Source organism: Sus scrofa, chromosome 9 (genome assembly GCF_054392235.1).
Source record: "Sus scrofa isolate SSC_HxYL_T2T_F1_AM1 chromosome 9, Sscrofa_HxYL_maternal_Yorkshire_Landrace_v2.0, whole genome shotgun sequence".
Classification (NCBI taxonomy): Eukaryota; Metazoa; Chordata; class Mammalia; order Artiodactyla; family Suidae; genus Sus; species Sus scrofa.
In genome coordinates, this window is record NC_139391.1 from 135,309,008 (window position 1) to 135,333,927 (window position 24,920).

General features: G+C 41.5%; 1 protein-coding gene across 4 annotated transcripts in view; it reads right to left on the reverse strand.

Moving 5' to 3' along the window:
- Positions 1 to 5,421: 5,421 nt before the first annotated feature.
- FLVCR1 (FLVCR choline and heme transporter 1) overlaps positions 5,422 to 24,920 on the reverse strand; it is a 29,520-nt gene continuing 10,021 nt past the window's right edge. For 2 of the 4 annotated variants that reach the window (XR_014814232.1, NM_001142846.2), the window contains 8 exon segments: positions 21,416 to 21,556; positions 16,468 to 16,535; positions 15,692 to 15,795; positions 13,633 to 13,743; positions 12,436 to 12,541; positions 11,836 to 11,947; positions 8,322 to 8,389; positions 5,422 to 8,154 (listed from right to left, as the gene is read on the reverse strand). Coding sequence is in view for 1 of the 4 variants with exons in the window: in NM_001142846.2 (NP_001136318.2) it covers positions 8,068 to 8,154; positions 8,322 to 8,389; positions 11,836 to 11,947; positions 12,436 to 12,541; positions 13,633 to 13,743; positions 15,692 to 15,795; positions 16,468 to 16,535; positions 21,416 to 21,556 (797 nt within the window). In the remaining 3 variants the exon portion in view is untranslated. 4 annotated transcript variants of the gene reach the window in all.

The following is a 24,920-nucleotide window of genomic DNA, read 5'->3' on the forward strand; positions in this document are numbered from 1 at the left end:
TGGACCGGAACCAGCTCTCTGGGCACCGTGCCTGGTCTACCCAGACTGAAAGGCACACTTTCAGCGCTAGAAAGAAGCAGATTTACTTAGAGATCAAAAAGGCAACAGTGTAAAGCAAAGTGACTTCAGGGACACAAGGAAACACATAGCCTGGCATAGTCTGTCTTCCCAGACAATTGAGACTGTCTGGAAGTTCCCAGGCTAGGGGTCAAACCAGAGCTGCCGTGGCCAAGCCTACACCACAGTCACAGCAGCACCAGATCCGAGCCATATCTGCAACCTACAGGGCAGCTTGAGGCAACAGTGGATCCTTAACCCCCTGATCAACGGAGGCCAGGGATCAAAACCCCATGTCCTCATGGATACTGGTCAGGTTCTTAACCTGCTGAGCCACAGCAGGAACTCTGAGACTGTCTGAGCTTTGTCTATTTAGCCTAGACCCATTTAAGATGCAAATGTAATCCAGGATTACACTTCAGGCTTCCGTGTCTCACTGAGTTGGAGGGAGCTGAGAGGGATTTGACAAACCAGAAGGTGAGGGTGAGTGAGGGCTGGGTTAGGCAGAGGCATTCGGGGCGTAGCAATGAAATCGGGACCTGCGAGCATCACAGTCCTTCTCCATTCAGAAGAAAGGTCTGGTGTGACTCCCTCGGTGAGAGCTGAGTCCGGCCCTGAGCGTCCGGTCCTGCAGGAGGGTCGCCGCCCCTGGGGCTCTGCCTTCCTTTGCACATGTACAGCCTCTGACCATGCTGTGGTCTCTGATGATTTGTTCTCTTGTCTTCAGAATTTTGAGAGCAGGACACTGCTCTGTATTTCCAGGTCCTGGCATAATCCCTGACAACCCTGCAAATGCTCAATAAATGTTGGCTAAGTGAACAAACAAATGGCTATGAGCAGGAACCCATTAAGTAACTTATGGGATCTTGGCCTTGTTGGAATAGCATACAGGGATTTGCAATAACAGTGATTTGAACGTTGCTAAGAGGAATTTCTGTTGTGGCTCATCAGGTTAAGAACCCAACATAATGTCCATTGAGGATGCAGGTTTGATCCCTGGTGTCACTCAGTGGGTTAAGGATCTGGCGTTGGCACAAGCTGCAGCATAGGTCTCAGATACCGTGGCTGTGGCCTGCAGCTGCAGCTCCTGTTTGACACTCGTCTGGGAACTTCCATATGTCATGGATGTGGCCATAAAAAAGAAAAACAAACAAAAAAAATTGTTAAGAGAGGAGATCTTCTAAGTGCTCATCACAAGAAAAAAACTAACTATGTGAAGTGACGGATATTAACCAAACTTACTGTGGCCGTCATTTCAATATGTATTTATATCAAATCACTATGTCGTACACCTTAAACACATACAATTATATGTCAATCGTGTCTCGATAAAACTGGAAGAAAAACTAAGTAAAATAAAATAGGGATTAACAAAGCCCATGTAGCCACATAGAAAATATAGAAATTTTGATAGAAGCCACATAGCAATTACGATATTATGTGGAATGTACAAATTGCTTTATACTTGATTAAATATGCACGGGAACAAAAAGGAAACGAGGAGAAATGAAGGGCTGTGATGGGCAGCGGGCTTGTGGGGAGCTTCCTTCCTAGCTTGCTGTTTATCGTCTTTGTCATGGGCTGGGCAAGAAACATACGAACCACTTTTTTCCTGCCCACAAGAGCGTCTCGGTTTTGCTCTTTGGTGCCGAGCTACCTTGACTCTCCGCCCCGTTTGCTCAGATCTTTGTCCCTCCCAAACAAAATTCATTTGTTTCCTGTGCTGATCACAACGCTCAAGGGCTGCACCCACGTGCTCACGGAAGCGTCTAAATCCTTTGAACATTAATGATTTTTATGGCAGTGGCTGTGAATAACATCAAGTTCAAACACTTAAACACCAAGTTCTCCCAAATCAGTCAACTGCTTCTCAGGAGCTCCCATAGCACATCCCTGCTGATACTGTTTCTCAGTGAGAATAATAATGGATCTGATTTTTTCAGAAGCTACTGTGGGTCCTCTGTGTAAAATTCATCCTTGCCACCAACCTGCAGGCTAGGAAATATGATCCCATTTAGCAGAGGAAACTCAAAGGGTTTCCATTAGTTTCCCAAGACTTTAGTCAGTTGGTTTCACACCTAAGCCTTTATACTCCCGAATGCCACATGTGTTTTTACCTGACATACCATTTCAAAGGGCTCACACTGCCGCAGGGGCAATAAAATAATGCACATCAATAACATAACCATAGATTTAGACGTGAGGGATCTACGCCCTTCGTATAACCTCTCCAGGGACCCTTTCTCTAATACTGGGAAGCTCTGCCACCCATAAATGCTGCCCTAAGCTGGATGATCCAGAGCTTACAAAATACGTTTTGAAGGATCAGGCTTCTCACTGAAAGAGAAAGCACTCTCATTTCAGCGTCACTCATGCACTATGAAGCTTTACCAACATTAATTCTACCTGTTCATCTCAGGAGGTCCGGGGCAATTTCAATCCCTGGAGGAATCGGGTGTTTCTGTGGGAAAGACAGGTGTATCTGAGCGGCACGTGTCCACCCAAACGCAGAGACCCCAACCAGACATCAAGTCTCTGCTGGTTTCTGGCAGTTTGTTCTCTTTAGAGCGACCGTTTCGTCGTGGGCTTACACGAACAGAAATGAAGGGAAAAGCAACATGAATGCATGCGACACGACCAGGCAGAGGCCTGCTCTGACGTTTGTCTAGATGGGAAATGAATCGTTTACCTTGTGCGTCTTTCCCCCCCTCCTGAATCCCATTCTCCTCCTTTCTCAAGGCTCTAGGGCCTCCAGACTCAGGTCCTCTCTCCTCCTATTCAGACCTGTTCACAGGACATCTAGAGATCTCAGTACTGGTTTAAGATAAGGTATTCTTTCTTGGTGGCCAGTGCGTTTTGAAACCTTATTTCTCTTTAGGGACCCGAAGGTATTTTATCTCCCGTGAGATGTCACAGAGGCATTTTTCTAAGCGCCAGATGGTGTCAAGACCCCCTGAGTCACTTCAGGGGAAGGGGTCACCTGTACGAATGAGTAGCTCCTCGGCAGAGTGTGGGGTGGGGGCGCACTTCTCGGTCCAGGAAGCTGAAACTGGGCAGGTGGGTTACAGGAGAAAGACTTGATTTCAGAAATGTGGGGCTCAGCTATGAATCGTTGCCTGCTGTGGAAAATAAGAATGGTACTTTTTCTTCTTCTTGGAAGTCTTTTTTCCCCACTGAAAATTTAAATGTAATTTTACTGATTCTCAGTAAGCTCTGAGAAAGGGCTTATTGAGAGAGGTGTTGCTTTGTGGTGCAGCAGGTTGAGGACCTGACATTGTCGCTGCAGCAGGTTGGGGTGCTGCTGTGGTGTGGGTTCAGTTCCTGGCCTGGGAACTTCCACGTGCTGTGGATACACCGCCCCGCCCCCTCACGGGCAAGGATTTAGATTTTGAGGTCCCTACTTTTATTTTTTCTTTTTACACCTTCACTTTTTAAAAAGTTCCTCTTTAAATATTAAAATTTTTCTACCTTTGTTTTGTTTTGGAAAACTGTTTGTTTTCTTTCTGGCTGTGCCAGAGGCATGTGGAAATTCCCAGGCCTGGAATTGAACCCATGCCGCAGCAGTGACAATGCTGAATCCTTAACCTGCTGAGCCACCAGGGAACTCCATCCCTGAAGCTATTTTTATTTATGTTTTTTCTTTTTTAGGGCCACACATGTGGCATATGGAGGTTCTCAGTCTAGGGGTCTAATGGGAACTACAGCTGCGGTCCTACGCCACAGCCTTAGCAACGCCAGATCCCAGCCGCGTCTGCGACCCACACCACAGCTCACGGCAATACCAGATCCTGAGTCCACTGAGCGAGGCCAGGGATCCAACCCGAATCCTGATGGTTCCTAGTGGGGTTCATTTCCACTGCACCAACAGGAACTCCTGAAGTTATTTTTAAATGAATAGGCTTTTTTGAGTTTCTAATATGATACATATTGACAGACGTAACTCACCAAACAGAAGTTCTCCTCAATGATTGGGCTCCTCAATGGTTTTTAAGTGTGTGTTCTTCAGGCCTTCAGTCTGTCCCAATTTCCTTACTAGACATCAACCCATTGATTAGAACAGGAGACTAGCTTCGGGAGGCTTTGGCGTGGGCAGCCCCCTGCCTGGCTTGATTTGAATAGTACAGGTCAGTGCCCTCTTCCCTAAATATCTTCTCTATTGACACCCCCGCAGGACCGCACATCTTCCTCACTGGCGTCTTTTTTTTTTTTTTTTTTGGTCTTTTTGCCATTTCTTGGGCTGCTCCTGCGGCATATGGAGGTTCCCAGGCTAGGGGTCGAATCGGAGCTGTAGCTGCCAGCCTATGCCAGAGCCACAGCAACACAGGGATCCGAGCCGTGTCTGCAACCTACACCACAGCTCACGGCAACGCCGGATCGTTAACCCACTGAACAAGGGCAGGGATTGAACCCGCAACCTCATGGTTCCTAGTCGGATTCGTTAACCACTGCGCCACGACGAGAACTCCTTTTTTTTTTTTTTTTTTTTTTTTGGCCCACTGGTGTCTTTAGACGTAAGTCACTTTAGATGTAACGCCTCTCTTCAAATCTCAATACACATAGGCGGCACTAAACGCCAGTTACCGGACATTTATACATTAAACTAGTAACCGACTTTTGGGTGTGTACTATGTCAAGCTGTATTCTAAACACTTACCATGCATTTATTTATTTATTTATTTTATTTATTTACCTTTTTTTTTTTTTTTTTTTGCTTTTTAGGTCCGCACCTATGGCATACGGAAGTTCCCAGGCTAGGGGTTGAATTGGAGCTGCAGCTGCCGGCCTATACCGCAGCCACAGCAACACAAGATCCAAGCTGTGTCTGCGACCTACACCACAGCTTGTGGCAATGCCGGATCCTTAACCCACTGAGTGAGGGCAGGGATCAAACCTGCATCCTCATGGATCCCAGTCAGGTTCATTACCGCTGAGCTACGACAGGAACTCCTCCATGTATTGGATCTTATGAAGAATGAATGTTTATCATACCCTATTTTCAATGAAGAAATTTGAGTTTTACTACGTTAATTAGCAAGTCTTGAGGAACAGTGTCACATACTCTAGGAGCTAAGGTACCATAAAGGCACCTGCTACCAGGACAAAGGGACAGACAACAGTCTGAGCTTAGGTGCAGTGTCCCTGATGGCTCTCGGCAGTTGGCCCATCTGGGCAGTGAGAGGTGGGTGCCAAAGGAAAGGAAGGGCACTGAGCCTTGGCTACTCTGCTGGTTCAACCTGGTCCTGGCCCTGGCGGCCTCTGTTACCTTGTGTTCTACAAACCACCCTCGCCCCATCTGAAATCTTATAAATCCCTTTTCACTCTCCACGTGTGCTGAAGAACTTAAAAAAAAAAAGCCATACAAAGTTAATATTACAAAAATAAATTTATCTCAAGTTTAAAACACTGAGCAAAAAGCATACAGATAAACAGTACAAAGAACAAAAATTAGAACCATGAAAAATGACAGCCATTCTTCTGGCAATACGCTAAGTTTACACGTATTTTGAAAACATATTTTTAAAGCGATTTCTCCAACATTCACATAAGGCAAAAGCTGTATTCTCAACATTTACAAATACAAGAGCTTCTGAAAGCATCTAGTTTCTTTCTAAAATCACTTGGTTAATATTTACACAAGTGATGGTTATCCAATTACATTTTCTAAAGATATGACATAGAATTATATGACATTTTTACTTGATCTATCACAGACAAATTTAACTCAAAATACAGAAAAATTATCAATTCTTGTATGTTTTGTCACATCATATTTCACTCTTTTTCTAACCAACAAGGAAAATTACACGACACACATGTATGTACACTTTTTGGAAATAAATATCCCATTTTTATCTGTAATTTGTTCAAAGCCTCAGGAACTCAACAAGTACATGGTTATTTTAAACAACATTAACAGGTTTTTTTTTCCTTTTTGGCCATGCCTACAGCATGTGGAAGCTCCTGGGCCAGGGACTGAAGCCACACCACAGCAGCGACAATGCTGGATCCTTAACCCACTGTGCCACCAGGGAACTCCAACACTGACAGTTTAAAAATAAAAATAATGACTTAGCGGATGGACCTTCAAATGCATTTCTGGGAGTTCCTATGGTGGCTCAGCAGTAACGAAGCTGAGTAGTATCTGAGGATGCCGGTGCGATCCCTGGCCTCGCTCAATGGGTTAAGGATCTGGCATTGCCGTGACCTGTGATGTAGGTCCCTCAGACGTGGCTCAGACATGGCGTTGCTGTGGCTGTGGAGTAGGCCAGCAGCTGCAGCTCCAATTTGACCCCTTGCCTGGGAACATCCATGTGCCATATGTGTGGCCCTAAAAAGCAGGAAAAAAAATTTTTTTGGCCCTAAAACCTCTGATATAAATATCTAAGGAAGTTAATCATTTCACAAACTCTGCTTGTCTATCACCAAATGAACAAAAAAGGCTAAGAACAGATTTAAAATTCCCTGTATCTACAAGGCAGCAACCACAGTTGTTTGTTCAAGACTTAGCATTTAAGATTCATAAAAGATCTTTGAGATCAAATTCGACACATTCATTATACAGATGAGAAAAATGCTACCTGGAGATTTACAGGGAGGCTAGAAACAGATCCAGGACACAGACCCCGCCGTCCCTGACTCCCAGCTCAGTTCTTCTGGTAACACGCTCTCCAGGCTAAGATTCCATATAATTTACTGCCGATGGGTTACAGAGAATGTTGTCATTTTAACATAAAGCAATGCATCTAGTAGGCCCGAGTCTGAACTGCTGATGGACTTCAAGGTACTCAGGGCATATACACGATTGGCTTTTTGTGTTTGTGTGGACATAATATAAATATTATGGCCATATTCCCCATCAGCTTAGACAGTCAGGACACAAACAACATTTAGATTCTCACTCCAAACGGAACGCAGTGGGAGGCACTGTGGAAACACGCTGGCTCCTGTTCCCCTTGCCCTGAGCGTGGGAAGAGCGGGCTGTCCCTGCAGCACATGCCTACCCGCACTGTGTGGTGAGAAGAGACTCCACTGGCCCAGTGTGCCAAGGGGGCACAGCCCTCCTCCCAGGAGGATGGGCATGAGGGGGATGCTGCGGGATTCGAACAGGGAGCGTTCCCAGAGGTCTCCCCTGAATGGGAACACCTAGGCCACCGGAAGTTATCAGAGATTTCCTTATCTCAGGAATCCTCAAGGCAAAAGAAGAAGGTGTGTCACAAGAAATCAAGAAAAAGCCAGTTACACGTAGGATGAAATTTTCTTACTAGAAGTTACATATTGGGAAAAAATATATAGAGTGTTAGTGTTTGTACCACGACGGGAAGGCAGCACAAAGGAGGACTCTGGGCAATGAGTCTGTCCGGGCTCCTTCACTCCATGAGAACGTAAGCCTAAGACCGAGGTCATGGGTTCCGTCGACAAGATCTGGTACAAAGCATTTGCTAACAAGAATGTAAGAAATGGGCAAAATCTTAGAGTTCATCTGGAGTCTCATGCCAGTAGGGTCACTGGTGGGTTAGACGTGTCATATTGGTCTAACTGTGACTCTAGCACAAGAAGGGGGCTTGGACGGTTGCTCCAAACAATGGGAAGAGAGAGAATTAGTTATATCTTGTACACTGGGTACCACTGGCTAGTTTCAAGTAAACAAACTGCAGGTACTCCCTCCTACGTGACTGGAAGGGATTGGACCTCCGCATCATAATCTTAGAAAAGTCTTCCACGCGTCTGTTTTCTACAAAAAGAACAACACTTAACTTCTGAAAAACAAATGTCAAGAAGCTTGCTTTTGGATCAACGACGTAAGATGGGACGTTCATTAGAGAAATGGTGGTATTACAATGATGTAAGCAAAAGCATTTGAAGCAAAACATCGCTTCAATTAACGAGTAAAAACAGTAACTGCATTTAGGAGTCATAGTCATTTTCAAGTAAGTGTCCGTTCCCCATAACCTATAAACTAAGCTTTGCTACTCAATTATCACGATAATAACTCTTCCTTTCACCTCAAAGTTAGACCTCAGAATCAGTTGCTGATTCTGACTGCTTGGACATCAGAATCGTTTTGGATTCTTGATCTGTGGGACTATCCACTGGTACCTGTAGAAAGAATCAGAAGATGAAAAATGTACAGTATGTATCTAGCATAGGCCATCATGACAGATCAACAGGTGGCTCAGAAATGGAAAACAGCTGGCTGGGTCCGTGGGTTACACTCCAGGCACCCGTTTCTCAGTAATACAATAATAAAAATACTCATTACTTACAGCTTTCATATCGCCATTTGCAACTCCTTTATTTATATTGTGTCTTTTCAGATCAGACTTGATTAATGCTGCAAACAGAGAAGCATCAACGGAGTTACCACAGAGTAAGTATTTAAATAGACTTTCTTCTAAGCGGTGCGAGACCTTTTTGAGCTTGTCAAATTTAGCACACTATAGGACCGTAAGATTCTATAACATTCTTGCGGCCCGAAAAAAGAATAGCACCTCTCTAAGGCTTTAGCTTAATTAGCAAGTCATTCATTAGTGAACAAATACCTGATGCTAAGAATGAAGGCACAGAGACAAAAAGTGTGTTTCCCTAAAGGATCCTCTAATCTAGGGAAACACTGACATGCAAACAGTTACAGCATCGTGTAACAACTCCAATAATGCTGGCATGTACAGGGTACAGTGGGAGCACATGGGGGAAAGGCCCATGTCACAGGAGGAAATCAGGAAAGAACTGCCCGAGGGGACACCTTTGAACTGAGACTTGAAAAATGAGTAGGAACTTGTCAAGCAGATAAGAGGAGAGAGGAAGGCGTTCCAGGCAGGCGGAAACCAGTGCATGCCAAGAAACCAGGGCAGGAAGAATACAGTCTATTCTTGGCACTAGGTAGTTTGGGATCACTGGAGCACTGAGTACAGAGGAAGGCGGCAAGAGAGGAGGCTGGGTTGGTTGGATGCAGGCCCTGTGACAGTGCAGACACTGCATCTGAACAGGGGAGGACACGATCAGGCCTGGGCAGCAGGGAGCTCAATCTGGCAGCTGGGTGGACAATGGTCAGCAACAAGGCTAGAGGCGGGAGGGCCAGGCAAGGGGCTTGAGTCCTGCTGAGGGATGGTGAGAACTGAATGAGTGAGAAATGGCAATGTCGGGACAGACTTCAGAGGTATTTTAGAGTCAAACCAGTGAGACTCGGTGGGTTGATAGGATATGAAAAATAGAGTTTGGGGAGGGGGACGTGGGTGACGTGCTTGGGCAACTGAATGGATGGTGGTCCTAGTTACTGAAAATGAAAATGCAAGAGGAAAAGTGTGATGGGAAGATGGTGCGTTCAGTTCTGGGCAGGCCGAGGATAAAATTCCATGGGCTGCACAGGTTCAGAGATAAATACGCGACTGGACACACTGGTCTGAGATCAGGGTCTGGAGGTGCAAACTTGGAAGTTACTAGTGCGTTAAAGTGGTAGACGGCACAAAGAGAGTGTAAACCTAGAAAAGGTGTAAGTTTGTGGGTAGTTAAACAATCTAATCAGTCATAAAGCAAAGTAGAAATGAAAGGTGAAAGTAAAATCAGTCCTAAAAATGAAAACTAATTCTTCTTTAGAAATCCACACTGCCCCTTATAATTCTGTTCCTTTACTGATTCCAACATTTTAGAAATTCAGATGTCTACAGGGAGCTACTTGGATATATAAAAAATGGCCCTTCTGAACACATTTAAGTGATTTTACAGAAACTGGTGATGTTGGATAACAAGCTCATATTTATGAGCAGTTTGATATTTAAACACCACGTTTTAAATTGTAGCAACAAGCAACATCCACTCATCTGCTCTACCCTGCTTACAATCGACCAAATCAAAGCAGCTACTCATTTTTTCATAGGAGGAAACTGTATTTCTTTATCATCAATACTAATCGTAGAATTCAGAAACACTATGAAGTGTTTAGAGATACTTTTTTTCCATGCACATAAATGGGCTAAGGAGCAAATATAATTTGCTTTACAGAGAGCAGTCAATACTGGAAGAGCAAAACACACTGCATTCAAATGGTAATTCCTGTCAAAACAAGACCTGCCAACAATTCTAGGGGAAAAAATTTGTAAAAAGCAAAGGTAGGACCTTCAGCATTTCCCAGCCATCTTTCCTCTGTCTATACAAACTGCATATAAACCCGTCAAGCTCTCTCCAGGAAAATACTTAACATATGAGAGACAGTAATTAGCATTTTCAGATGGTAAAAGCATCAATGTGAAACTACGTTTAAAGATTTTTTTTTACTTCTTAATTACTTTTCTGGATTTCGCTTGTTTGAAATAGCATTTATGCATCTTATAATGTGACAAGAGAATACAAAATCGTTTCCTGTTTGGGTACCACAGTAACAATCTATTTGATAGCTATGTGTGACTTCCCTGAAAATTAAGAACCGACATGGAATTATCGTTGACAGATCAGTAATTAAGGCAGTTGTGTTAAATTACATAATTCCGTTATAAAACATTTAGCTTTGTATATTTTATTTTACTAACTGAAGAGAATAGGGGGAAAACTCTCCCGTGCTAAGATGTTTTTCTGAGGAAAAAGTACATTCAGTCCCTTTGAGAGTAAGGAGCGGATGGCAGTGACTTTAGGTGGTTGTGTATTTCCAAACTAGGTGTTTATCACTGGTAAGAGCTCATGCTGGGGGTTTCAGAAGGAATAACTGGGTACTCAACAAACATAAGAAGAAGTTTTTTTTTTTTTTTTTTTTTGTCTTTTTGCTATTTCTTTGGGCCGCTCCCGCGGCATATGGAGGTTCCGGCTAGGGGTCGAATTGGAGCTATAGCCACCAGCCTACGCCAGAGCCACAGCAACGCTGGATCCGAGCCGTGTCTGCAACCTACACCACAGCTCACGGCAATACCGGATCGTTAACCCACTGAGCAAGGGCAGGGACTGAACCCTCAACCTCATGGTTCCTAGTCAGATTCGTTAACCACTGCGCCACGATGGGAACTCCAAGAAGTTTTGATTCACATCTTTCTGTTAGAGTCTATCCTTGAATTAAGTTATAAGAAGATCAAAAAAACAGTCCCTCTTCGGGTCTCCACGGCTCTGTCTCGCATGCTGGCAAAGGGATGCAGAAAGAAGTAAGCAAAATGCAATAACGGTAGAGGCCAGTATGGGCCTGGAAGCACTGCTGGATATAAATCGTGCTTCTAACCCATCCTTACACCTGTGTGCCTGGATCAACTAGGGATGAAAGTCCTTTTACATGTTCTTTTTCTGGAGACGGCACTATTCTCTTTCCTGTTCAAGTCTACTCTGATTCTACCTAAGAAGAATAAGTCCACGTGCTATGTCCACAACCACCGTCTGACTTCTTACTCTGGTTACCACATTATAATAATAGCTAACCTGTTCAGGCGTGTCCTAGGCGCCAGACACTATACTAGAGCTTTTTACCAGCCACCTCAGTTAATCCTCAAAGCAACCCTCTAAGGCAGGCTTTTAATACCCTATTATGTAAATGAGAAAAAGGCGACCTGAGAGGTTGAGTAACTTGTCTAAAGTCACACAGCTAGTGAGCAGCAGAATCAGAACTGGGGGCTGCCTACTCCCGTTCTTTACTTACTCTTGTTATAGTGGTTTCATTTTCTACGCATAGTAATTGTATTGAGTTTGAAACCTGAAAAATGAGTTCATAGATTCAGATCCTTGGAGGAAAACTTGATCTCAATTTTTCCCTTGAGCTCTGCCAAGCCATGAACATCAAGTATAAAGAAACTGTGATGTAAGTATTACCTGTTAAAATGATGCCTATAAACATCCAAACACAAAGGAAAATGTTCCCTATCTCGGGACCGTAGTTTGATATGAGCTTTCCTTGTGCCAATGTGAATAAAATTCCAAATATCTAAAATAAAAGGAGAAATAATTTTTAATAAGTTTGCTTTTTAAAAATAATATAGCGTTTTCCCAAGAAATTTTCTTATGTATATTTTACTCATATGATTTGACTTCTAGGTAACATTCATTGAAAGGTGGAATTTTTACTTTTTTTGGGGGGGGTGCCACACCTGAGACAAATGCCAAGTTCCCAAGCTAGGGATCAAACTGGAGCTGCAGCTGAGATCTACACCACAGCCACGGCAACGATGGATCCGAGCCGCCATCTGTGACCTACACCACGGTTTGTGGCAATGCTGGATCATGATCCACTGAGTGAGGCCAGGGATTGAATCCACATCCCCACAGACACTATGTCTGGTTCTGAACCCGCTGAGCCATAACAGGAAGATCAAACGGCAGAATTTTTAAAACCAAAACTATGGCCAAGTTCATTATCCATTAGAGTATTTGGTAAAATAATCACTTCAGATTTAAGAGAAATCAGAGGTTTACCTGGGCAGCTGCATTAAGAAGACCAGATGAAGTACCTTCAGATTCAGGGTAGGTGATTTCAACAGCAAATTCAAAACCCAAGGGGAGGTAACCAGTCATAAAGAAACTAAGAAAATAAGTCCAACATTATGGAAAGAATCATTAGAAGGACAATGACACATACTGATGCAATCGCTCTACTTCTCAAACCTACTCTAATGACCAAATAAATGAATGTTTTTGAGCTTGGTCTGTGAAAGGAAGACATGAGATTATCATCCAGCAAGTGACCTAAGGACATAAGAACTGAGAAGCAGAGTAATGAACTAAAAAGCAAAACAATTTCTGATTTTTTTTTTTCTGAGACTAATTTACTTCTGGTTTTTTAAGTTGTCTTTTTTTTTCTTTTCTGTCTTTTTAGGGCTGCACTTTCGGCATATGGAAGTTCTCAGGCCAGGGGTCGAATCAGAGCTATAGCTGCTGGCCTACACCATCGCCACAGCAATGTGGGATCCGAGCCACGTCTGCAACCTACACCACAGCTCATGGCAACGCCGGATCCGTAACCCACTGAGTGGGATCAGGGATTGAACCCGAGTCCTCATGGATACTAGTGGAGTTCATTACCCCTAAGCCACGATGGGAACTCTGAAGCTGTCTTTCTAGCCAAATGAAGTTAGCTAGATGAAAGAAGGCTTATCCATTTTTCATCTAGAGTGTACCAAAAACTTACTTAAATGGTTTTTTATTTTTTTTAATTTTTTTTTTTTTTTTTTGGTCTTTTTGTCTTTGTTGTTGTTGTTGTTGTTGCTATTTCTTGGGCCGCTTCTGCGGCATATGGAGGTTCCCAGGCTAGGGGTCGAATCAGAGCTGTAGCCACCGGCCTACGCCAGAGCCACAGCAACGCGGGATCCGAGCCGCATCTGCAACCTACACCACAGCTCACGGCAACGCCGGATCGTTAACCCACTGAGCAAGGTCAGGAACCGAACCCGCAACCTCATGGTTCCTAGTCGGATTCGTTAACCACTGCACCACAACAGGAACTCCTAAATGGTTTTTTATAGATCCTTTACCTTAACACGCACAGGACAGATCCTTTAAAGTCTAACATGTTAAAGAATTTTTGGAAGAACTTAAAAAATTAAAAATCACAGTAAAAATACTTCAGAATTGTAATGACATGCTGTCACACTCCTAAACACACTTGTCACTTACCCAAGCAACCCTCCAGTGACAAACAGGATGATGATGTGTCCGAGGTTCAGTGTGAAAGTAAATACAACCATTCCAACAAAAGATAAAATGTAAACTGTCAGAGTAGTGTGTCTAAAACAAAAACAAAATCGTTAGCTTTTGTCTGATTTCCTTAGGCACATAAAAATCATGGGGCTAGCTACTGCTCTGTCCACATAGCAATAAATTCTTCACATTTCAAGAGCTGGCCCTTCTTATCTATGGGAATGGTTTCCACCAAAATATGCACTTTAGCCACAGACGACAAAAACGAAATCATCTCCAATGCTCACTCAGGAAGGAATAGTCAAGACGGATAGAATAATTTTTAGGCCACCAAATAGGATAATTTTTTATCCATATTTCAAGATTCAGATCAAATGTCACCCCTTCCAAAATGCCTTTCCTAACCACAGCAGCTTATAGGATTCTCTCTTCCAGACTCCCTAATCATTTTCTATACATAATTGGCACCTAACATCTATTTTAGTCTGTTATATTATTATTTAACTTTTCATAAGTGAGCACTAACGACAGGGAACATGTGTATAGCTTGCCATGATTCCTAGCTAAGAGTGATGCACCCAGCAGGAGCTTGGTGAATGAAAGCCGGGCAACAAAGGAATCATTTCTCTGCCTGTCCAGTTTTCTAACCATATGATGGACCAAAGACTATTAATAAAGTTAATCCCTCATGTATGCTCCCTTCATCTACAAATTTAACGGGTTTCACTCTAAGCTATCATTTCATAATAATGAAGCTGCAGTGAATACTGTCAAATTATGCAAGAGAATTTCAAGATTAGAGGTACTTTGAAAGGGTTTAGATAATGGTATCAGATGTATCTTGGGTTTGAAAAGTGCATAGGTAGGAAACAGTTCATTTTATTTTATTTATTTTATTTCATTCCCTCCATGTATTTCTCCCACGCAGATGGGACGTTTCTGCTTGTTAAGAAATGTAGCTATTCTTTTTTTTTTTTTTTTTTTGAATGTAGCTCTTCTTTTAAGGCCCCATGCAAAAGATGCTGCCTCTGAAATCCCTAAGTCTCCCAGTTGGCATTACTCACGTTTTCTTTCGTATAAGCATCTTTCTGGTTCCATATGGATGTACAATTAATATCATTTTCATATTATATATGACAGTAATCTAGTTAAGTGGCGCTACAGTTTAGGGATATTTCAGCCAAAAACATTTTGCCAAAAAAGTCTTATGCTCAGTAATCATTTTTTGATAGGGAAGAACAACTTTTTCTTTGTTTTTTAAGTTCACCGCATGAGAAAAAAGCAATATAAAGTCTCCGTCAAAAGTCAAATGTTTCTCAGAAAAGGCTCTTTTTAGAATAGAAACAATCCATTCTGCAGTGTATGTATTATTAGAGGGAAGAGAGCGCATAAGGTATCTGAGTTCTCAAGGCTGAAATCAATATGACCAATAAGACAATATACACACTACTGAGACGTTCAGAAGCGAAGGGAACCCAAGAGTGTTGAGAATCCAAGCATTGCTTTTTTTTTTTTTTTTTTTGCTTTAGGGCTGCACTTGCAGCATATGGAACTTCCCAGCCTAGGGGTCAAATTAGAGTTGCAGCTGCCAGCCACAGCCACAGCCATGCGGGATCCAGGCTGCTTCTGCGACCTACACCACAGCTCATGGCATCGCCAGATCCTTAACTCACTGAGCGAGGCCAGGGTTTGACCCATGCCCTCATGGATCCTAGTCGGGTTTGTTTCCCCTGAGCCACAACAGGAAATGCCCAAGAGTCCAAGTTTTTAGTAACAATAACTAAAGTTATTGTTCTTAAAATAAAAAGCAAAGATTCCCTTAAAACCAAAATACTGGAGTTCTCCTGTGGCCTTGTGGTTAAGGATCTAGTGTTGTCCCTGCAGTGGCTCACGTCGCTGCCATGGCTCGAGTTCACTCCCTGGCCCAGGAACCTCCACATGCTGCAGGTGTGGCCAAAAAAAAAAAAAAAAAAAAAAAAAATCCAAGCCAAAATGCCTTAGGTTGTACACCGTGCGTGTGTCTACTTCCACTTACTTGTATGTTTTGGTATAATCCAGCCATAAGCCACAAAGAATAGAGCCCACCATTCCAGCCAGGACCAGTGTGAGCCCAATCCTTCCAGCATTCACTTCTTCGCCCTTAAAATTTTTGTCAAAAGAAGTTAATCAGATACCTTTAATTCAAACAGGTCCTTCACATTCTCATACCTTCTCAGAGTCAGTGGAAATAAGCAGATCAGATTAAGCACAAACTATTAACAGGAAGACTTCAGTACTTGTGTTAAGGTGAGTGGACTGGGAGCAGGCAAAGTATATATGGAGGCTGTTCTATAATTAAAGCCAGAAGAAAAACCTTGCTAGGGGGCAGAAATCAATAAGCAAGTTTTTCTTGATCCTCCATGGTTAGAACTACAGTGATGCTTGATAGAATTCTGAAGTAATTCACAGATGTCTGAAAAGGAAGTTAAAATCTGATCGCTTTTACTTGGTATAACTGCTTTCTCCGTTCAAAAGCAGAGAGGTCAGAGCTTGATAGTTACTTCTTTGTGTTTGTTTTGGTTTCTTTTAAATATTGTTCTTTGTCTTTTGCCATATAACCAGTCACACTATCTCTTTAAAAAAACTGAAATGAAACCGAGGTATTGTTAAAGCTTTCCTTGTCGTGTTTTATAAATTAGATTAAATGTATTCTCAATTTAAACAAATACAAATCATCATACAGCTTTAATCTTATGATCATGCTAAAGGGAATTAAATTGATAAAGAAAAATTCTTGGCCAGACATGCAACACAATATAGGCAGAAGCTTACCTCATAATATGTCAGTATCATTTGATTTAATAATGTTGAGACTGAATAAAATGCTCCAGTCATGATACCTATAACAGGAAACAGAAAATTTTAAGTGTAGCATTTACTAGTTCATAAAGTGATAGGGGGAATTCAATGACAACTGTGAAAATATAGTCTTCTTAGACAGGTGGCAGAAAAGCAGCAAGACGATTCCCTTTCAGGACGTAGGCTGATCAATGTAACAACTAAACCTACTAGAGATTTTGACTGTAGAATACTGCCACAACATCATTTATTATTATTTCTTTTTTTTCCCCCTGTCTTTTTGGGGCCACACCCATGGCATATGGAGGTTCCCAGGCTAGGGGTTGAATAGGAGCTGTAGCTGCTGGCCTACACCCCAGTGCAAGGCAACTGGATCCTTCACCCACTGAGTGGGGCCAGGGATCGAACCTGTGTCCTCATGGATACTAGTCAAATTTGTTTCCGATGAGCCACGACCAGAATTCCCCATTTATTATTATTTCGATTCAGACACACCAACCAGAAATCACAGGCCATGCATAACACTGTATGCGGCAATCGAGCAATGGACTGCTTACTGTGCACCTACGACATTCATTTTCTCGAGCTAATGGATGTTAAAGCATTAAGACAGAATTCCTGCTCCAGAGATCTCATCCCAGCATCAAAGACTTACAAGGCAATTAGCAAGACAATGTTAATTAAAGAATACATAAGAAGGGAAACATGACGATAGCTGGTTATCAGGAAGCATATGACTAGGTTTGAATCCTGGAGTTTCTTTGCATATATTATATGACTTTATGTCTCCTAATTCAGCTGAAACTTCAGTTTATTATTTTCCTATAATGATTCTAAGCATACTAAATAGAACAGTGGCTAGTTTAACAACTACCCTTACTCATCACCCTCCTGGCCAAACATTAACATTTTGTCATCTTTGCTTCAGAGTTGATTTTTCAGACCTTCCTTAATCCTATTCTTCCTCAGAGGTAACTCTTATCCTGATCCTGGCACTTATCATTTTAGACATTACAATATATGTATACCCATAAACAATGGGGAGAACTATTCCGCACACATGTATTTAAACTTTATATAAATAATGTATCTGTATCCACCTGCAATGTGTTTTATTATTCAATATCACGATTTTGAGATTTATCCATGTCAATACTTTTTATTTTAGCTCAAGTGTTTTCTCTTGTGTATAACTGTTTATTCTGCAAATACACTTCAATTTAATTACCTCTTGTCCTAAGTCAATAGACACTTTTGGGCTTTTTCCAGTTTTTCACTATTGAAAACAATTTTGCAATGAATATTATGTTTTTTTCTTATATGTAAGGGTTTCTCTAAGTATATACCTAGGAGCAGAACTTCTACTTTCTGGATATAGCCAAATTGCTCTTCAAAATGGTTATATTAGTTTATACTACCAGCAGAGTCCCTTGATTCCATATCCTTGCCAAATTTGTCTTCATTAGATTAAAGAAAAAAACCTTTTTTTTTGCCAATTTGAATGTGTGCGATATCGTATCTTACTCTGCTTTGGATTTGCATTTCCTTGATTACTAGTAAGGTTGAGCATCATATACGAGCAATACACACACACACACACACACATACATGCAAATGCCTTCTGATTTCCCTGGATTGTTCTTTTCTTACTGATTAGGAGTCACTTTTATACTGTAGGTACTAAGCCTTTGTTGGTTATATGCATTGCAGACATTTCCTCATAGTCTATGTCATGACTTTTTTAGAAAATATCATTATTTTAAAGTAATCATATATATCCATCTTTTATTTAGGGTTTATGTAGAGACCTAATTTTACTTTATTTTCCCATATGGATAACAGATTGTCCCCGGACAATTTATTATATAGATTCTCTTCTACAAACATCAGGTTTTCATGTATACATAATGTTCTAATCATCATAGCTGCTTGCAAATATTCTAGTTTTTCTCTTTCCAGGTACTTAGTGGCAGGCCATATGACTTTACATGTGAGCAAAAGTGACATTTCCTGGAGTTCCCGTTGTGGCTCAGTGGTTAACGAATCCGACTAGGAATCATGAGGTTGTGGGTTCGATCCCTGGCCTTGCTCAGTGGGTTAAGGATCCGGCGTGGCCGTGAGCTGTGGTGTAGGTCGCAGACACAGCTCGGATCCCGCATTGCTGTGGCTCTGGCATAGGCCGGTGGCTACAGCTCTGATTAGACCCCTAGCCTGGGAACTTCCATATGCCGCGGAAACGGCCCTAGAAAAGGCAAAAAGACAAAAAAAAGTAACATTTCCTATTTTTCTGCCTCAGTAATTATGGAAGCACATGCTGAGATGTCAGCTGGATCTCTGAGTAACTTGCTGCCAATTCACACTGAACATGTAACATTGGCAAGAAATAAACTTTTGATGTGTTAGGCCACTAAAATTTTTTAGGTGGGGTTTCATTGCTATACATAATACAACCTGGCCTATGCCAACAGATACACAGGGGTAGGTCACTGGGCTCTCTATTCTGTCCCAGTGATCTAATTGTCTATCTCTTACTAACACATGGCATCTTTTTTTCTTTTCTTTTCTTTTTTTTTTTTTGTCTTTTTGCCATTTCTTGGGCCGCTCCCGCGGCATATGGAGGTTCCCAGGCTAGGGGTCTAATCGGAGTTGTAGCCGCCGGCCTACTCCAGAGCCACAGCAACGCAGGATCCGAGCCGCGTCTGCAACCTACACCACAGCTCACGGCAACGCCGGATCCTTAACCCACTGAGCAAGGGCAGGGACCGAACCCGCAACCTCATGGTTCCTCGTCGGATTCGTTAACCACTGCGCCACCACGGGAACTCCACAGTCTTTTATTTATAAAATAGGCATAGCAATCTTTCTATCTCAAAATGTTAGATGAAATAACTAAACAAATTTTAACCTAATCATTTCTGAATAATCGAGTAAGTGCTAAATGATGTGATATAAAAGCCACAGAAGGTCCCCAGAAGTCAGCGTATTCAGACATTGTACCATCTAGGCCCCTGCTCATGCCATTCCCCTCTCCCCTGTTGTCTCCCCAAATCTACCCTGTCCTTCGAGGCCAAGCTCAATCACCATCTTCACCATGATGCTCCCCCTGCCATCCACCCCCTTCCCTTCACCTATCCTGTCCCAATGGTAGAGACTGAATGCCTTTAGCATGGACTTGCCAAACAATTTCTCTCGTGTTGTTACCTTTGGGATAAATAACTTTTAAGCTGTTGTTTATTTTCAGATGTTTATATTAACCGAATTGTAATACTTCAGGGTGGGAATCATATATCACGTTTCTTTCTAACCTAAAAAGCATCTAGGGTACTATTATACATTTAGTTGCATTTAATAATTACTGGTGGGATAAATGAACCAGTGAATGAATCACAGAATGAACAGTGAGGTAAACGTTAAGTTAGCTCTTGTAGGCTTGCCTAATGGAAAAAAGAAGCGCATTTCATAAAAAAGAAACAGTGACACAAGATGCATCACAGAGACGAGAATCAACAGTGTATATGCAGGTGGAATCACATTTCTGTGTGTGTATGTGGAACAGAGTTGATAATATATCTGGCTGAAAGAGAATTTTGTACTGGGAAACACTGTGAGAGATAAATGAAGGAAAGAAGCCTCCTTAAATGACAGGCTAAATGAATTTGCTCTAATAGTGACAGTGAGCCACTGTACTTTCTCTGCTTCCTAGTTATACGTCTTAGGTTTAAGCTAAGCATTGGCGGCAATCCTTATGCAAAATTAAGAAAGGAAACCATGGCATGCTAAAGTATTTAATGATGAGATGATATAACATCTGAGATTTGCTTTAAAGTATTCCAAGAAAAAAGCAGAGAAAATAAAAGCAAGATTGGTGAAATGCTGGTAACTGTTGAATCTACGCAGGAATTCATTAGATTTAATGTTCTACCTTCATGTTTAATAATTTCCGCTAAACATACACACACACAAGTAATCCTGGTAAAGGATAAGTGTTTAGGTCACAGCATAACTTGTTACAACTTGTAAAACAATTATATACTATGGCGTGCACTCCCCCTAAAAAATATAAAGAAGAAAATAGTAGTGAATGACCTCTAAGGGCAAGTAATAGGGGGCACTGGTTAATATAAACAGTGTTACTATAACAAACAAAGAATAAGCTGTCAGAAAGCTCTGATGAGAACCAAATACATTGATGCCTGCAGTCAAAGCCGCAGTGCAGTGTTAGGATGGATTATGTGTCAGCTACGCTGCAGGATCTAAAAGGACGGCATTTTTTTTTTTTTTTTTTTTTTTTTTTGCCTTTTCTAGGGCCACTCCCGTAGCACATGGAGGTTCCCAGGCTAGGGGTCGAATCGGAGCTGTAGCCACTGGCCTACACCAGAGCCACAGCAACTCGGGATCCGAGCCATGTCTTCGACCTACACCACAGCTCACGGCAACGCCGGATCCTTAACCCACTGAGCGAGGCCAGGGGTCGAACCTGCAACCTCATGGTTCCTAGTCAGATTCGTTAACCACTGCACCACGATGGGAACTCTGGAGGGCATTTTCAGTCAGCATCAAGGTAAGTGACAGTTTGCACGGGGTCAAAGGAACTACTGACGACATTTTCCATATGCTTATGGTGGTCAGACCTATAGTTCATACAGCACCTAAAACCCCCTGGGAGAATTCTCCAAAGAAGATAGCGCTTTTCTCTTTAAGATCTGTAATTTTTTTTTTTCTTTAAAAACATGTAAGAAAATCTATCCTGAAGTTTTTGTTTTTAGTTAAAAATTTAAGTTTATGAATATTCTATCATCATAGAGTTAACAGACCTATTTCATTCTCTCATTAATTAAAGCTCATGACACTAAAGGAAAAGAATCTGCAATTCTCCAACGTGTATAGAGAACATCAAAGAAAAAAAAAAAAACCCACTTACCATAAGTGATCAATAGAAGGACAAAAGGAATGTTTCTAAACAGGTTCCTTATGGATTTCACGTAGGAGTAGTCTTCAGGGGGATTGTCTTGGAGAACAGCTTGAGCCTGACTTGGTGGATACTGAGGTTTTTCTTTGAATGCTGGAAACATATATGAAAAGGTAATTAAATACACGTGTCTTCCTTAGTGAGGAGACTAAATTCAGTTTAAGTTTGAAGAGGTAGTTAAAAGTCTCTTATAGTGAGGCTTGTCATTTTCACTCATTTATAAGAATAGTTTGGTATTATCAACTCAACTCTCTGAACTGACTAAAACTCAGAGATTTGGCCAATTCACATAACTGAGTCACAAAACCATCAATACTAGGTCACAACCTTGCCCAGGGATTATTCTAGTTTTAGTTAGGAAAGATTAATTTTTATTATTGGAAGTATTCAACAACTCTGTTTCTAAATGTGGATCAATCTGTAATCAGAGGTAACATCTGACATGAGCAAGCCAATGTTATTGAAATTTATGGGACTCTCTTAAGTTAGTATCTATTTTTTTCTGAAATTTGATATAAAGTTGATCATCTGATCCAATTACCCTTCTAGAACTGAAAAAGTCCAGGTGCCTTCATGGGACCAGAGCTAGGTTTGCTTGCTGACTCACTTTAACCGCATGTGGAAAATCTAGGGGTAGAGCTGAGAGACATAGAAGTGTGATGTATGGTATCTTGTCTTCTTCTTTTGGCCGTGCTTGAGGGATGCAGAAGTTCCTGGGCCAGGGATCAAACTCGCACCACAGTGATCTGAGCCACAGCAGTGACAACGCCAGATCCTTAACCTGCTGACCCACCAGGGAACTCCAGTTTGATACTCTTACATTCTAGCACTGCCCATTTCTATGGAGTTAGAGATAGATCCCATAGCCTGTCAGCCAGACCTTTAGAGACTGCCCTTTTGCTGGGCAGGGAAAGATCTACTAACTTTCTGCAACAGATGGCTAGGGAGAGATTTCTGTAGGGTTTGGCTAACTAGGAGTCCAGATTTCTTGACAGAAGAGCCGATCTGCTAACATTTGGTACATTAGAAATTAATATCTAGATTTGGTATTAACTCAAAATTTTCAACTAAAATAGATGGAAAATGCAGCATTTCACTGAATCTAAGATGGTCTGATGTTGGTACTCAATGATCTTGGCAGCTATCAACAGAAGGTTTCACATAACCACGTCTCAACTGCCACCAATGTTATATGCCATTGATTTTTTTTATTGTGACATGAACATTTAACATGAAATCTACCCTCTTAACAAATTTTTAAGTGAACAATAAGTATCATTAACTATTAACATAATATTATATAGATCTCTAAAACTTATGCATCTTAGATACCATTGATTATTAAAGGCAAATCAGTTTCAGAGACCTCATGGAAAAAATGTACAATTCAGAATCAATGAAATAGGGTAAACTCAAAAACCGAAAAAGAAGGTAAATGGATTCAGAAAGTAATATTTTCTAAGATATTAGAATTTACTCTTTTTCTCTCTTTTTAAATAGTAGCTATTTCTTCCTTCTAACAAAGCCTACTTTGTAGTTTGAAAGTAGGTTAGATCTGATGGCCCTGACGGTCAATTGTAATCATGTAGAAATTTTAAAATACCGATTTTTGAGGTTCAATGAATCAGAACCTCTAGAACAGAACCTGAGAATCAGTATTAGACACAAAACTCAATACCCAGCCAGGTGTGAAAATCACTGCAAAAGAGAGAAATGGTCTTTAAAACGTCCACTGTAATTCTCTAGTTCTCCTGTTTGCTGCTAAAAATTTTAAATTACAGTTCTTTGCTCACCAAAACATTGGTTAATTATGATACAAATAAGCCATCAAACTAAAATAGGCTTCTATTTTTATAGGTCTCTCGACTAAGTCAAGAGGAGACAGACTCATAAATATTTACTTTTCAATATCCTTACATTGGAGGACTGGTAGACATAAAAGGTTTAAGCTGTTGCAATTCCTCCTCTTCCTTTCACCTATCTGCCGCCTGTACAGCTGGGAACGTCTGCTGTCCTTGCCTGAAAGTCTCTCTTCGTTCTAGTTAAGATAGGAGACAGCTCTTTTTATTAATAATATTGGTGAAACAGAAGTTACACAGTTATAAAACAAAGTTTCAGAATGTAAAAACTACGCTTACAAGGGTATTTAGTGAGTCCTAAGTCATTTTTTTTTTTTTTTTTTTTTTTTTTTTTGTCTTTTTGCCATTTTCTTGGGCCACTCTCGCAGCATATGGAGGTTCCCAAGCTAGGGGTCGAATTGGAGCTGTAGCCACCAGCCTACGCCAGAGCCACAGCCACGCTGGATCCAAGCCGCGTCTGCAACCTACACCACAGCTCACGGCAACGCCGGATCGTTAACCCACTGAGCAAGGGCAGGGACCGAACCCGCAACCTCATGGTTCCTAGTCGGATTCGTTAACCACTGCGCCACGATGGGAACTCCGAGTCCTAAGTCATTTTGATTACTATTAACTATGGTAAATAATCCTAAATGACTCAGATGTGAATTCAAATGGAAAATAAGCCTTGGTAATCTTTAACTCCACTAGAGTTACAAATACAAGTGTTACCGTTTAGTTTTAGGAAGTGAAGTGCTCTTTTGGACAAAACCAAGACTCTATCTACCAGCTACACAGTGTAGTAAACTTGGGCTTAAGTCTATGATAAGAAAGAAGAAGAGGGACAAAACCCCACTGGTCTATGACGCCGTTTATGCCTCATAAGGCTGAAATATGGCTTTTTCTTTCCCCTTTGAAACTAAAAAAAGAAAAAAGCCTTCTATCCTCCTCTCTTCTCCCCACTCCGGCCCCTAAAGTTGTGCCAATAAAATAATTAACTGTTAAAACAGTTATTCTCCACCCTTGGCAATAGGCATGGAAAGTAGCCAAAAAAAGATTTTTGGGGCACTACATTCAAACTTTTCTCTCATGATGAATAAGTAGCAAATCTACTGTGTTTAGTAGCACTTTTTTTTTAAATTAGATTATAATATTATCTTTTGATTTTATTATTTGTGCAGACATTACATGTATTGTTGTAAGACAAGTAGGTTTTTTTTTGTTTTTTTGTTTTGTTTGCTTTTTAGGTTTTCAGGGCCACACTCACAGCATATGGAAGTTTCCAGGCCAGGGGTCCAATGGGAGCTACAGCTGCTGGCCTACGCCACAGCAACACAGGATCCGAGCCACGTCTGCGACCTACACCACAGCTCACCGCAACGCTGGAGGGATCCCAACGTTCTCAGGGATCTTAGTTCGGTTTGTTAACCTCTGAGAAACTAAGGGAACTCTATAAATACAGGTTTGAGTCCTGCCTCTGCCTCATCTCACTGTATGACTCTGAAGAAATCAATTCCCGCTTCTCTGCTATAGCTTCCTCATCCATAAAAAGGAGATATTAATAATGTGTTGAGGATTATATAATATACATAAAAGAATTTTTATACATAAAATTTTTA